This window comes from Pseudophryne corroboree, chromosome 2 (assembly GCF_028390025.1).
Source record: "Pseudophryne corroboree isolate aPseCor3 chromosome 2, aPseCor3.hap2, whole genome shotgun sequence".
NCBI classification, from domain to species: Eukaryota; Metazoa; Chordata; class Amphibia; order Anura; family Myobatrachidae; genus Pseudophryne; species Pseudophryne corroboree.
In genome coordinates, this window is record NC_086445.1 from 37,835,948 (window position 1) to 37,851,309 (window position 15,362).

At 47.4% G+C, this 15,362-nt stretch overlaps 1 protein-coding gene across 1 annotated transcript in view; it reads left to right on the forward strand.

The window, feature by feature from the left end:
- LOC134989911 (zinc finger protein 271-like) overlaps nucleotides 1–15,362 on the forward strand; it is a 187,372-nt gene that overhangs the window by 43,225 nt on the left and 128,785 nt on the right. Inside the window, exons 9-10 of the mRNA XM_063950633.1 lie at nucleotides 5,660–5,760; nucleotides 5,920–5,989. Of these exons, the coding sequence (XP_063806703.1) occupies nucleotides 5,660–5,760; nucleotides 5,920–5,989 (171 nt within the window). The remainder of the gene's footprint in view (nucleotides 1–5,659; nucleotides 5,761–5,919; nucleotides 5,990–15,362) is intronic.

Sequence of the window (15,362 nt, forward strand, 5' to 3'; positions counted from 1 at the left end):
ACCAAATTCACTGTGCCCCCCCTTGTTTTGCACCCTGATACTTATATTCAGTAGTGGAGGAGGACCAGCGTTGTCTCTGCAGCTGAGGAGAGAGAGAAAATGGCGCCGAGCAGTGTGCTGGCTGACTGAGGAGGAAGCTCCGCCCCTGCAATGGCGCATTTCCCCTCAGAGACTTTTCCCCTAATATTTATACTGGCGGGGGTAGGGCTGTGCCGTGGCATCTTATGCCCCCTTTTAGCCAGTTTACAAGGTTATTTGCTACCCAGGGCTCCCCCCGCGCCCTGCACCCTGCAGTGCTCTGTGTATGTGTGGGCAGCAATGGCGTGCTGTGCTCCCGCCAGCCGCGCTGTATTTTTAGCCGTCACTATCTTTATTGAAGATTCATCTTCTAACACTCACCTGTCTTCTGACTTCTGGCTCTGTGAGGGGGGTGACTGCGTGCTGTGGGAGTGAGCATCTAGACACGGCTGGCATTCAGTACCCTTCAGGAGCTAATGGTGTCCTGTCAGCCAGAAGCAGAGCCATGAAACTCTTTAGGAAGTTGGTTCCTACTTCTGCCCCCTCAGTCCCACGAAGCAGGGAGACTGTTGCCAGCAGATCTCCCTGAAAATAAAAAAACTAACATAAGTCTCTTCAGAGAAGCTCAGTAGAGCTCCTCAGAGTGCATCCAGTCTGCCTGGGCACAATTCTAAAACTGAGATCTGAGGAGGGGCTTAGAGGGAGGAGCCAGTTCACACCCTTTGAAAAGTCTTAAAGTGCCCATGGCTCCTGCGGAACCGTCTATACCCCATGGTCATAAAATGGACCCCAGCATCCTCTAGGACGTATGAGAAATTTGAATTCTGTGATCACTCCATTAATTACAAATGGAATAATGGAGCAATCGCCGGCTGCGAGTAGTCACAGCCTGGCATGCCATGCAGCATGCCGTGTTGCAGTAAGATGAGCATGGCTGCATCTGTATAACACACCCACAACTAGTACAGTACAATAGTCTATTAAACCCCTACAAACTATAACACATAAGGTAACATGCAATCTGTGGGTAAAATATGGAAAAATTCACAATTAATCCCCAACCATAGTCTCAGTGTAATGTAATCCTGTGGAAGTACCGTTAGGGGTAGTAGTACAATACCCCCTCCCCTTGTCTCATCACAGTAAGTATAACAATCTACATTTCTCCGGCAGGGTCCACAGGTTATCCACAGGATAACAATGGAATATGACGACGCGACAGCAGATTTGCACCAATCGGTCAAAGCTTTCCGGCCTCACAGCATGCAACAGGCCCGTCCATATATCCCCGCCTCCTGGCTCTGGCAAATCAGGTTTTTGTTTGGTGCAGCAGAAGCCGGACCATGGTCAGAGGGTTGCTGGTTTTTAGCAGCCCTAAACTTTATTTTATTTTTGTAGTCTTACTATTTTTTTCTGAGCTATCTTTCTAAACAGCGTTTTATACATACCTCAGAAAGATTTGCTCCAACAACGCTGCGCCGGGTCGCGACAACGCTTACCCAAAAGTACAGTGCTGTTTCAGCGGGCGTCTGTGTCGGATATACTAGCAGGTCCAACAGACGTTACCAGGCTGTGGCCGGAGCACGGGGAGAAGGTAAGGCATCGGTTCCACTTAGAAGGGGAATACGGACACAGCCGCACTGTTTTGGGAGGAAACTACCAAACAGTCGCTGACGCGGCTGCCACCTCGGGTGCACCAGCGCTAGGCCTTAGGGATCATAGGCTCCAGGAATAGTATGAGGCTGCGATCCCTAGGGTTGATGTCAGCAGCGGGGAGTCAGACGCTCTCCAGTTCGCCCCTCCCCCCGGTTTTTGACCAGTTTCCTCTGAGTCTCCCGCCATGAACTGTTCCCCGCTTCCGTCTCAGACGCTGTACACGAAGGGGACCCACTTGCAGCATAGGCGGCTGTGTGACTGGTGCGTCTGTGTTCACTATAGGTTCATGGAGCGGCAGTGTACACTAGTAGCGCCTGGATCCACTCAGCGTTCGCTAGCATATTGATCGGTCCTGGAAGTGAGGTGAGTCTCCCTGTATCCCACTCTACTGAGTACGGGTAATACAACACTAAGTTTTTATCTACCATTTTTGAGTATGAATAGTTAGATAAGTGCCTATTGCATATGAGTCTGTATACATTTACTGTTTCTTTCGCAATGCATCTGAATAAGGTAGATCTGTTTAAACATAATTCATTAATATGTTCTCCTACATACTTAAAAATGTAGTTGTAGTTGATGATGTGCTCATATTGCTTATTATACTAATGTATAACATGTGATGACTGCTAGTGTTATTGCTGACTTTACTATGTTCTGTCAGTTTTGTTCTATTCCGATCCTCAGTGTTTGTGCATGGGTAGGGTCAGATTGTATGTCACTTTAAAAAGCTTAAAGTGATTACAGTCACAAATTGTGTAGTACACTGTGGAAGTGTTGATTATTTATTGTGTCTAAGAGCGGTAAAGGTGAGGAAGATTATACTCACAGCAACACCAACACTCATATCATGTTTGTCTTGCAAAGCTGTGTTATCCTCTCAGTATCTGGTTCAGGATGGTTTATATGCAAATTGTTTTAGCTTTCACCAGGGGTTCTTGAAAAATACAAGGCAGATTCAGGTGCAGGTTGATCCACCTTGGGCTATGTTTGCACAGACTTTATCCAGTATAGCTGAACGGATAATTCCTCCAACTCCTGTACCAGAGAGAGGTTACACGATTAACCCTTACATGCAGCTTCCCACCTGTGGTGTATCACTTCCAGCAGCAGCCTCTCAAAAGAAACAGGCTGATAAGCCGGTGGTAAGTAAATCTTCTACACATGGTTCAGATGAGGATTCATCGGAGGATGAAAGCTCAATGATTTCTACTTTGGCATACAAAGAGGAGGAGGAAGGTCTCGGCTCAGTGGATATAGCTGAGTTAATTAAAGCAATGAAAGCCATTCTATCCTTAGAGGATTCAACAGAGCCTGTGTTAAAAACCAAGGCACCAGTATTTAAACGTCCCAAAACAGTTAAGACTGAGTTTCCTGGGTCAGAGCAGCTGATGGAAATAATGGAAGAGGCTTGGGCTACGCCTAATAAGAAGTTTAGAATTCCTAAGAAATGGAATTCTAATTATCCTCTGCCAGCTGGGGATTGTTTAAAAAGGGAGGTGGCTCCTAAAGTAGATACGCATGTGATTTGATTAGTGCGAAAATCTACATTATCTTTGCCTTCAACATCATCAAATGATGTCTCGGATAGGAGAGTGGATTGTTTTCTAAAAAAACATTTTTTTCCCTGTCTGGGGCAGTCATAAGGCCAGCCATGGCTTCAGCTTGGATGGCAAACACAGTGGCTGCCCGGGCTGATGCATTGGCGGGGGATTTTTCAATAGCGTCTTGAGAGCAAAAATCCCATATAAAACAGGCTTCAATGTTCTTGGGAGAAGCAGCATTGGATATGGGTACTATTGCCTCCAGGGCATCCGCTTCAACAATAGCTGCTCGCAGAGCAGTTTGTCTATGTACGTGAGAAGCTGATTCAGAATCTAAGAACGTTTTGGAATCTTTGCCCTTATCTGGAGATATTTTTTTTTGTAAAGAATTGACAGATATTTTGGAGTCAGAAGCAGACACCAAGGAGGTCAAGTTTCCTTCCACATACAATTTCAAACCTAAAGTTCCGGCTTTTTGGTCCTTTCGGTCTCAAGGTAAAAGTGATAGCAGGTAGGACTAAAGAGCATTGGGCTGCCAGAGGACTGGTTGGTAAAACAGATAATAAGCCATCAGCATGATGGTGCGGGCCTCCACCTGGGGGGCCATCTTCTTCAGTTTGCACAGATCTGGCAGCAGTCTACAACAGATGCCTGGGTGCAGGAAGCTGTATCTCTAGGTCAGGCATGTCCAACCTGCGGCCCTCCAGCTGTTGTGAAACTGCATATACCAGCATGCCTTGACCCAGTTTTGCTCTCAGAGAATGTTAAAGCTGTGTAAGGGCATGATGGGATGTGTAGTTTCTCAACAGCTGGAGGGCCGCAGTTTGGACATGCCTGCTCTAGGTTATGCTTTGCCTTCAAGAAGTACCCTTGAAGGTTTTTTTTTTTTTGTACCAGCCCATCTCGGGTAGAGACTAAGGTCAGTGCTTTGCAAGACGCAGTTCAGAAATTGCTTCAATCAGGAGTAGTCATTCCAGTTCCTCCTGCACAACGAGGACAGTGTTTTTACTCCAACCTGTTTTTAGTTCCGAAGCCAAATGTGTCATTTCGGCCCATTCTCAATCTCAAAATGCTGAACAAATACATTTGGGTACCTCTGTTTCACATGGAGACTTTACGTTCCATAATTTTGACCATGGAGCCAGGGGATTATATGGTATCCCTGGATATACAGGGTGCTTACCTGCATGTTCCTATAGCACTGTCCCATCAGTGCTATTTCAGGTTCGCTATCCTCCAACAGCATTTTCAGTTCCAAGCCCTACCTTTTGGGTTAGCCACAGCCCCCAGAGTATTTACCAAGATTATGGTGGTAATGGCAGCTTATCTCCACCAGCAGGGGATAAGAATTTTTCCATACCTCGCCGATCTTTTAATCCTGGCACAATCGCAGGAATTGCTCCTGTGTCATCTGCAACAGACAATAACGTGTCTGCAGAAGCACGGGTGGCTCATAAATTGGGCAAAATCGTCTCTGGTTCGGTCACAGTGGATGACTCACTTGGGGGCTGATTCAAGTCTTCAGAGTGTAATGTTACCTCCAAGGTTCAGTCAAGGATTCAGGACTTGTTACACAGTCAAAAGGTATCCGTTCATGCAGCAATGCGTGTGATGGGTTTGATGGTGTCAACATTCGACATGGTGGAGTATGCACAATTCCACTCGAGGCCTCTGCAGCATCTGATTCTTGCCAAATGGAATGGGTTGCATCAGACTATAAAAACACAGACTATGGTTCTTACGATAGAAGTAAGAAGGTCATTAGCCTGGTTGCTACAGACATCCCATCTGGACAAGGGGAGACCCTTTAGAATATCAGATTGGGAAGTTCTGACAACAGATACCAGTCTCCAGGGCTGGGGAGCAGTGTCAGGAAGGTTGTGTTTCCAGGGGCAATGGACCAAGGAAGAAGGTTGCCTGACAATAAATATATTGGACCACATGGATCCCTCCCTGACGCACCTGATTTGAGGATCCTTTTACTCACTAACCTCTTCCTTCTTGTACGGAAGGGTGTGCATGTGTGTTGTTATCGCCCGATTAGGGCTATCTATGATGCTCCAGCCTTGAGCTTTGGAATACAACCGATTTGCCTGAGCCAGGAGGTGGGGATATATGGACGGGCCCGTTGCATGCTGGGAGGCCGGAAAGCTTTGACCGATTGGTGCAAATCCGCTGTCACTTCATCATATCCCATTGTTAGCCTGTGGATCCTGTGGACTTAGGAGAAATACCATTATCAACGGTAAGTTCTTACCATAAAGTATATTTCCCCGTCGCTGCTGACTGGAGAATGGACCATTAGCAGTGATCGGGATAACGTTTTATTTGCAGGACTTTGGTTCTGTGTTACTCCGCCATATCCATCACTATAATGTGTGTGTATCAGCTGAGTTCTTCTTCTGTGTTATCATTTATACATCTGTGTCTATTCCCCACAGGTGGGTGTAACCCTACACACCCCGCAGACCCATGTGACACCCCTCTCTATACTCCGGGGTGTATGGGAGAAGAGAACAGGATGATCAGCCAGGATTATCAGGTAGAGGAACCTGCTCTGACCTCTCCCAGCTCCTCACATGTCTCACATTGCAGGATCTTGTGTTATTCCCATGTCCCCGCCCTGTGTGTGACTCCTATAGAGATGTCCCGTGTAACGTGTGGGTGGGACACGTATGTGACACATGTTCTTGTATGACAGGCTGTGCCAGGAGACGGGATGTGTTACCAGCAATGTAAAGAAGAGGACGTTCCTGCTGAGATCAGATCAGGTGAGAGACGGACATACAGACAGTGCTGTCATACAGGAGATATGTACAGAGGTCTCTGCTGCCTGGGTAGGAGGGCCCTGCCTGTCTGTACTTACAGTATAAAGGGAGTGTGTAATCTGTGGGGTGAGCTGGGACAGAGAGTAGGTAGGAGGTCAGGGGGGTAGAGTAATGGCCTATAGGTGAGACATAACGGCCTGTGTGAATGTGTGGGTGCTGGCACTGTAAAGAACCATGACACTTTCTCCTGTACTGGTGATAATCTGCTTGGTGTAGTGGAGGAGTGATGCCAGCTCTCTGTGAGGGTGCAGAGCTGTGCCGGCCACTCACTATAAGGAGGTGACGTAGGCTGTGGGTCCTCATGGCGATCTACATGATCTTCCTGATATAAGTGGTCCGTTCTGTTACAGCCGGCACTGATACCTGGTATTATCCAGTTACACCTACGCTTCATCATATACCCAGAGGCACTGAGCCCCGGGACAGCCACCAGGCAGATCCACTGTAACCGGTATCTGTACCCTCAGTGACTGTATCGGGGAGAGGTGACCGGTACCTACAGGCTTCCGGTGTTAGGTTCTGCAGCTTGGGGTATAAAAGCTGTTTCTCAGGCAGCCACTGGCGCACTGTCCCCACATTGTGTAACATCCAGGAGCCAGACCATCGCCCCACACACAGTGTATGAGCTGGTATAGGAAACGCAGACTTGCATGCGGAAACAAGAATTTTCACACCCTTAACTTAAATACACTGAGGACAGGTATAAAATACCTTTTATAGCTACTGAATAATAATAATTGCCAGTCCTGGTAAGAATCCCCCTCTCCCATCCCCACCATTATGGGCAATATAAAGCAGACTGTCTGTAGCATGTCCCTATATCTCACTCACTGTACAGAAGAACCAACTCTTGTAGATGATGTTACCAATGTCCCAAAGCTGAGAAGAATGTACTCCCATGTAGGTTGTGCCTTTCTGATGCGCCTCGCTGCCTTATACAAGTGATCCCATAGGACCTGGGCCTCTTACCGCCTGTTACTGACCTTACCCACTGTGCAGTGGGCGGGGTGTTTTGCTGCTACCACCAGTTTTTTTTAATGTGGCACCTGGAACCACGTTACTCCTGATTGTCTGCTCAACCCCACTGGTCACTCCCCACAGACCAGGCCCTGTGTGATTCCTGGTAGAGAACAGAGCAAGGACACCCCGGGCTCACTCTAGGATAGCCAGAAATTGGAGTTATGTTTTGTGCAATTCTGTTGGTCACAGGATAGATAGTCATCTTAAAGGCAAGATGTTTATTGCTCAAAAGTTTTTTTTTAAAAACTAAGGGGGTAATTCAGACCTGATCGTAGCAGCAAATTTGTTAGCAATTGGGCAAAACCATGTGCACTGCAGGAGGGGCAGATGTAATATGTGCAGAGAGAGTTAGATTTGGGTGGGTTATTTTGTTTCTGTGCAGGGTAAATACTGGCTGCTTTATTTTTACTTCAATTTAGATGTCAGTTTGGACACACCCCGCCCAAATCTAACTGTCTCTGCACTTATTACATCTGCCCCACCTGCAGTGCGCGTGGTTTTGCCCAACTGCTAACAAATTTGCTGCTGCGATCAACTCTGAATTACCCCCAAAGTCCAGTCGCTAAGGGTGCTAGGGACCATTCACCGCATAGAGACGTCACAGCAACGTTCTCCTCTCAAACAGAGATTGTCTCTACGGGATGTAGTTACTATCCCGCCGATAATGCCGACAGTTATGCCAAGGTTATTCCCACTCGTGGGTGTCCACGACACCCATAGAGAGGGAATAGAAGCTGTGGTGAGTGCATCGAGCCCGCAAGGGTCTTTCTAGCGCCACGCTGGCGGCCGGGGTCCGTATTCTGATTTCCGATATCCCAACCACTGGCATCCCAACCCATCTCTACACTAGGCCTGGCAAAACTGTGGCTCTCCATCTGTTGTGAAACTACACATCCCAGCATGCCCTGCTACAGTGTTAGCATGCCCTAATAACAAAACTCTGTGAGGCCATGCTGGGACTTGTAGTTTCACAACAGCTGGAGAGCCACAGTTTGGTCAGGCCGGCTCTACACACTCGGGGCTCACAGACCCTTTATATATAGTCAGAAGACACAATACAGCACGCTGTAATCCTCCCATAGTTGGTCTTGTATACCAATCAGACCAGTTATCCCAAAAATGAAATGCACCCCACATTACACAGGAACTGGTAATTTGCATTGGACTTCCTAAAATATACAGGTAATCATAGAAAACAAACAAGTTGTTTTCCTTCATCCTCACTAGACACTTTACATAGACACACAGAAGAATCTTTCATTAGCACTTTTCCACAGGATCCTGCAAAATCCAGGCACATCACCTGGAATGAGTACACAGGGCCGTCTTTTTATTTGAGCTCAGTGGGAGCTTGACCAAGGGCCAAAGAAGTCTAAGGGCCCTGGCCTGATAGCTGAGGGTCCCCTTTTTCCAGGGGTACCAGATTTTTTGAAAATCAGTCCTGGGGAACCGGAGATATCTGACTTCGAAGCAGTGGTCCCCATCCGAGCCTGCTACTTGCTCGTCCCAGCCAGATATCTCAGGTTCTGTCTGACTTAGATTTTTCTGAGGATATACACCAAAAGCTGGGACTCTCCCCTGGCAGCTTGTCTCTACTATGCCCAGAACCAGAGATATCTGCCTTCCAGCAGCTGGTCCCTGCTCCAGCTCCACAAGCCTGGTATACAGTTTTATATTTTTGTCGGTGGATTTCTCTGGCTCCTGAACTCTGTATCCCCAAGTCCCCAGAATCTCCTGAAAGATGGGACTCTCTAGTTTATCTCATTGAAAGCTAGGGAATCTATATCCAGGAGCTGGAGATATCTGCAGTCAATATTTTGGAGAGGGGGCCTGCACTGCACACCCTGGCTTCTTGAATTCTGCTACCTTGCTGGGACTTAGTACTACAAAAATGGGTGCAGGTGCACCATACACCATTAAAATTATAACAACCGTAATATTTGAGGTTCCTGGCATATATTGGCCTGCCCACCTACTTCACAGTGACCTCGTCGGACAGGTCACCGTGCACTATAGGGGTTCGCCTCTGGGGCGCAGCGCACCCCCAAACTACCCCAGTTAGGGCATCACACAGAAAAGGGATAGAAGTGAGAGATCAGTGCTAGGCAAATGAAAGAGGCTTCTGAGTGTTAAAGAAAAAAGGGAGGACAGCAGTAAGGTGTCAGAGTGTTAGTAGGTGAGGTTTGCTGATCAGTGTTACAAGTGTAAAGGATATGTGAAAAATGCTACATAAATATAAAACAAACACAAGGTGATATAGGTGTTAAAAATAAATGTAAGGTAGTGATTCCCCAAAGTGGTCCAGCCGGAGCAATTCAGGGAGGTCCACGCCCCAAAAGTTCACCCCCCAAACTGACTTTGTATATATTTGTGTATGGTGCACCTGCACCCTTTTTCCTGTATTGATATCTGCAGTCAAGCAAGCTGCCCTGCCACAAGAAAATTAGGAATATTAAGCCTACTTCACTATCCATCACTCCGATGCATATTAAACACCACTTTCATTTAGCCGAATGCCTTCTTCTACAGTTTAGTGTTTTACCTCCCGCCCCATCTCCCACCATCTGTGCAGTAAAGAAGTAATTAGCAGAAATTACTGCTCCAGGTCCTACATGCTGAGCGGAAGATCGAACACACCCTGCCGTCCGCGGGACATCAAAGCTGACGCTAATAGTACCCCCGCTTCCTACCGCTGGAGGATGGGTAGGGGCTACAGTGCATTGCTTTGCCTAGGGTCCTACACTGCTGTTAAGGTGGCCCCGTGAGTACACGGGCCACTATCACAGCCTGGTCCTTCACCAGACCTGCTAGGAAAGGACAAAGAACATCCCATTTGCCACAGTCACTGCTTCTAAAATCAATTACTGAATAAATAAGATTCGGAAGTGCATTTTTACTTTTAAAATACATTCAAACACTGTGAAGATACCGGGTTCCAAATCTCTCAGCAGGGTGGTAGATGAAAAACCAACAGTGGTTTATTGAACAGAATGGGTTATTAACAGATCAGCACACTTCTGTAATACAATTCCCACCACAAACGCCTGACAGAACATTACTTCTTAGTCTTGGAGCAGAGCATCTCTTCCAGCAACACAGAATCCCAGATAAATCCAGTATAATGTATTTCACAGCAGATCCCTGGCAGAACATTACTTCGTGCCTAGGGGCAAAGAATCTCCCTTCAGCTCTATGGGTAGCTCTACTTATACCTCCAGAAGCTTCATATTGCAGGGGTGTGTGTGACCTCTATGTCTTAGGATCTTACAGCATTGGAATACAATACATATTCTAATCAAGTTGATTACATCAGCCAGAGAGCCAATCTGTCCGGTTATCTCACTTTTGGACAATAGGGAGTAAACAAAAAGGGACAATGATACTTTATATGACTCAACCTTTGAGTGTCCACTGTGGTGTATGTAAGCAATAGGAAACTAGGTCTAACATAAATACATTTTCTCTATCGTCCTAAGTGGATGCTGGGGTTCCTGAAAGGACCATGGGGAATAGCGGCTCCGCAGGAGACAGGGCACAAAAAAGTAAAGCTTTTACCAGATCAGGTGGTGTGCACTGGCTCCTCCCCCTATGACCCTCCTCCAGACTCCAGTTAGATTTTGTGCCCGAACGAGAAGGGTGCAATCTAGGTGGCTCTCCTAAAGAGCTGCTTAGAGAAAGTTTAGCTTAGGTTTTTTACTTTACAGTGAGTCCTGCTGGCAACAGGATCACTGCAACGAGGGACTTAGGGGAGAAGTAGTGAACTCACCTGCGTGCAGAGTGGATTTGCTGCTTGGCTACTGGACACTAGCTCCAGAGGGACGATCACAGGTACAGCCTGGATGGTCACCGGAGCCGCGCCGCCGGCCCCCTTGCAGACGCTGAAGAGAGAAGAGGTCCAAAATCGGCGGCTGAAGACTCCTGAGTCTTCATAAAGGTAGCGCACAGCACTGCAGCTGTGCGCCATTTTCCTCTCAGCACACTTCACACAACAGTCACTGAGGGTGCAGAGCGCTGGGGGGGGCGCTCTGAGAGGCAAATAAAGACCTTATTAGAGGCAAAAAATACCTCACATATAGCCCACAGAGGCTATATGGAGATATTTAACCCCTGCCTAACTTCAAAAATAGCGGGAGACGAGCCCGCCGAAAAAGGGGCGGGGCCTATCTCCTCAGCACACAGCGCCATTTTCTCTCACAGAAAAGCTGGAGAGAAGGCTCCCAGGCTCTCCCCTGCACTGCACTACAGAAACAGGGTTAAAACAGAGAGGGGGGGCACTGATTTTGGCGATATTGTATATATATAAAAGATGCTATAAGGGAGAAACACTTATATAAGGTTGTCCCTATATAATTATAGCGTTTTTGGTGTGTGCTGGCAGACTCTCCCTCTGTCTCCCCAAAGGGCTAGTGGGTCCTGTCCTCTGTCAGAGCATTCCCGGTGTGTGTGCTGTGTGTCGGTACGTGTGTGTCGACATGTATGAGGACGATGTTGGTGAGGAGGCGGAGAAATTGCCTGTAATGGTGATGTCACTCTCTAGGGAGTCGACACCGGAATGGATGGCTTATTTAGAGAATTACGTGAGAATGTCAACACGCTGCAAGGTCGGTTGACGACATGAGACGGCCGACAATCTATTAGGACCGGTCCAGGCGTCTCAGAAACACCGTCCCATTTACCTCAGTCGGTCGACACAGACACAGACACGGACACTGAATACAGTGTCGACGGTGAATAAACAAACGTATTTCTCATTAGGGCCACACGTTAAGGGCAATGAAGGAGGTGTTACGTGTTTCTGATACTACAAGTACCACAAGAAAGGGTATTATGTGGGAGTGAAAAAACTACCTGTAGTTTTTCCTGAATCAGATAAAATAAAATGAAGTGTGTGATGATGCGTAGGGTTACCCCGATAGCAAATATTGGCGTTATACCCTTTCCCGCCAGAAATTAGAGTACGTTGGGAAACACCCCTTAGGGTGATAAGGCGCTCACACGCTTATCAAGTGGCGTTACCGTCTCCAGATACGGCCGCCCTCAAGGAGCCAGCTGATAGGAAGCTGGAAAAATATCCTAAAAAGTATATACACACATACGGTGGTTATACTGCGACCAGCGATCGCCATCAGCCTGGAGATGCAGTGCTGGGTTGGCTTGGTCGGATTCCCTGACTGAAAATATTTTATTCATGTAGAGCATTTAATAGGATGCATTCTATATATATGTATGCGAGATGCACAGAGGGATATTTGCTCTCTGGCATCAAGATAAGTGCGTTGTCCATATCTCCCAGAAGATGTCAGGGACACGACAGTGGTCAGGTGATACAGATCCCATACGGCAGATGGAAGTATTGCTGTATAAAGGGAAGGAGTTATTTGGGGGTCGGTCCATCGGACCTGGGGACCACAGCAACAGCTGGGAAATCCAACCTTTTTTACCCCAAGTTACATCTCAGCTAAAAAAGACACCGTCTTTTCAGCCTCAATCTTTCCTTTCCCATGAGGGCATGCAGGCAAAAGGCCAGTCATATCTGCCCAGACATAGAGGTAAGGGAAGTAGACTGCAGCAGGCAGCCCTTTCCCAGGAAAAGAAGCCCTCCACCGCGTCTGCCAAGTCCTCAGCATGACGCTGGGGCCGTGCAAGCGGACTCAAGGTGGGGGGGTAGTCTCAAGAGTCTCAGGGCGCAGTGGGATCACTCGCAAGTTGACCCCTAGATCGTACGAGTATTATCCCAGGGGTAAAGATTGGAGAGTCGAGACATCTTCTCCTCGCAGGTTCCTGAAGTCTGCTTTACCAACGGCTCCCTCCGACAGGGAGGCAGCATTGGAAACAATTCACAAGCTGTATATCCAGCAGGTGATAATCAAAGTACCCCTCCTACGACAAGGAAAAGGGTATTATTTTTCCACACTATATTGTGGTACTGAAGCCAGACGGCTTGGTGACACATAGTCTAAATCTAAAATGTTTTGAACGCTTACATAAAAGGTTCAAATCGAGATAAAGTCACTCAGAGCAGTGATAGCGAACCGGAAAAAAGGGGACTATATGGTGTCCCTGGACATCAAGGATTACCTCCATGTCCAAATTTTGTCCTTCTCATCAAGGGTACCTCTGGTTCGTGGTACAGAACTGTCAATATCAGTTTCAGACGATGCCGTTTGAATTATCCACGGCACCCCGGGCCTTTTTACCAAGGTAATGGCCGAAATAGATGTTTCTTCAAAGAAAAAAGGCATCTAAATTATCCCTTACTTGCACGACCTAAAAAGGGCAAGTTCCAGAGAACAGTTGGAGGTCGGAAGAGCACTATCTAAAGTAGTTCTTCGACGGCACGACTGGATTCTAAATATTCCAAGAATCGCAGCTGTTTTCCGACGATACGTCTGCTGTTCCTAGGGATGACTCTGGACACGGTTCAGAAAAAGGTTTTTCTTCCCGAGGAAAAAGCCAAGGAGTTATCCGACCTGTCAGGAACCTCCTAAAACCAGGAAAGGTGTCTGTACATCAATGCACAAGAGTCCTGGGAAAAATGGTGGCTTTTTACGAAGCAATTCCATTCGGCAGATTCCATGCAAGAATTTTCCAAAGGGATCTGTTGGACAAATGGTCAGGGTCGCATCCTCAGATGCACCTGCGAATAACCCTGTCGCCAAGGACAAGGGTATATCTTCTGTGGTGGTTGCAAAAGGCTCATCTATTGGAGGGCCGCAGATTCGGCATACAGGATTTGATCCTGGTGACCACGGACGCCAGCCTGAGAGGTTGGGGAGCAGTCACACAAGGAAGAAACTTCCAGGGGGTATGGACGAACCTGGAAAAGTCTCTTCACATAAACATTCTGGTACTAAGAGCAATCTAAAATGCTCTAAGCCAGGCGGAACCACTCCTGCAAGGAAAACCGGTGTTGATTCAGTCGGACAACATCACGGCGGTCGCCCATGTAAACAGACAGGGCGGCACAAGAAGCAGGAGTGCAATGGCAGAAGCTGCCAAGATTCTTCGCTGGGCGGAGAATCACGTAATAGCACTGTCAGCAGTGTTCTTCCCGGGCGTGGACAACTGGGAAGCAGACTTCCTCAGCAGACACGATATTCACCCGGGAGAGGGGGGTCTTCATCCAGAAGTCTTCCACATGCTAATAAACTGTTGGGAAAGACCAATGGTAGACATGATGGCGTCTCGCCTCAACAAGAAACTGGACAAGTATTGCGCCAGGTCAAGAGATCCACAGGCAATAGCTGTGGACGCACTGGTAACACCTTGGGTGTACAAATCAGTATATGTGTTTCCTCCTCTGCCTCTCATACCAAAGGTATTGAAGATTATACGGTGAGGAGGAGTAAGAACAATACTAGTGGCTCCGGATTGGCCAAGAAGGACTTGGTACCCGGAACTTCAAGAGTTGGTCACGGACGACCCGTGCCCTCTACTTCGGAGAAGGGACCTGCTACAACAGGGTCCCTGTCTCTTTCAAGACTTACCGCGGCTGCGTTTGACGGCATGGCGGTTGAACGCCAGATCCTAAAAGGGAAAGGCATTCCAGAAGAAGTCATTCCTACCTTGATTAAGGCAAGGAAGGAAGTCACCGCGAAACATTATCACCGCATTTGGCGAAAATATGTCGCGTGGTGCGAGGATCGGAGTGTTCCGACGGAGGAATTTCAACTGGGTCGTTTCCTACATTTCCTACAATCAGGATTGTCTATGGGTCTCAAATTGAGATCTATTAAGGTTCAAATTTCGGCCCTGTCAATATTCTTCCAAAAAGAATTGGCCTCAGTTCCTGAGGTACAGACTTTTGTTAAAGGAGTACTGCATATACAGCCTCCTGTGGTGCCTCCGGTGGCACCGTGGGATCTAAAAGTAGTTTTAGATTTCCTCAAATCCCATTGGTTTGAACCATTGAAAAAGGTGGATTTTAAATATCTCACATGGAAAGTGACTATGTTACTGGCCCTGGCTTCCGCCAGGAGAGTATCTGAATTGGCGGCTTTATCTTATAAAAGCCCTTATCTAATCTTCCATTCGGATAGGGCAGAACTGAGGACTCGTCCGCATTTTCTCCCTAAGGTGGTATCAGCGTTTCACCTGAGCCAGCCTATTGTGGTGCCTGCGGCCACTGGCGACTTGGAGGACTCCAAGTTGTTGGACGTTGTCAGAGCCTTAAAAATATACATTTCAAGGACGGCTGAAGTCAGAAAATCTGACTCGCTGTTGATACTATATGCACCCAACAAGTTGGGTGCCCCTGCTTCTAAGCAGACGATTGCTCGTTGGATTTGTAACACAA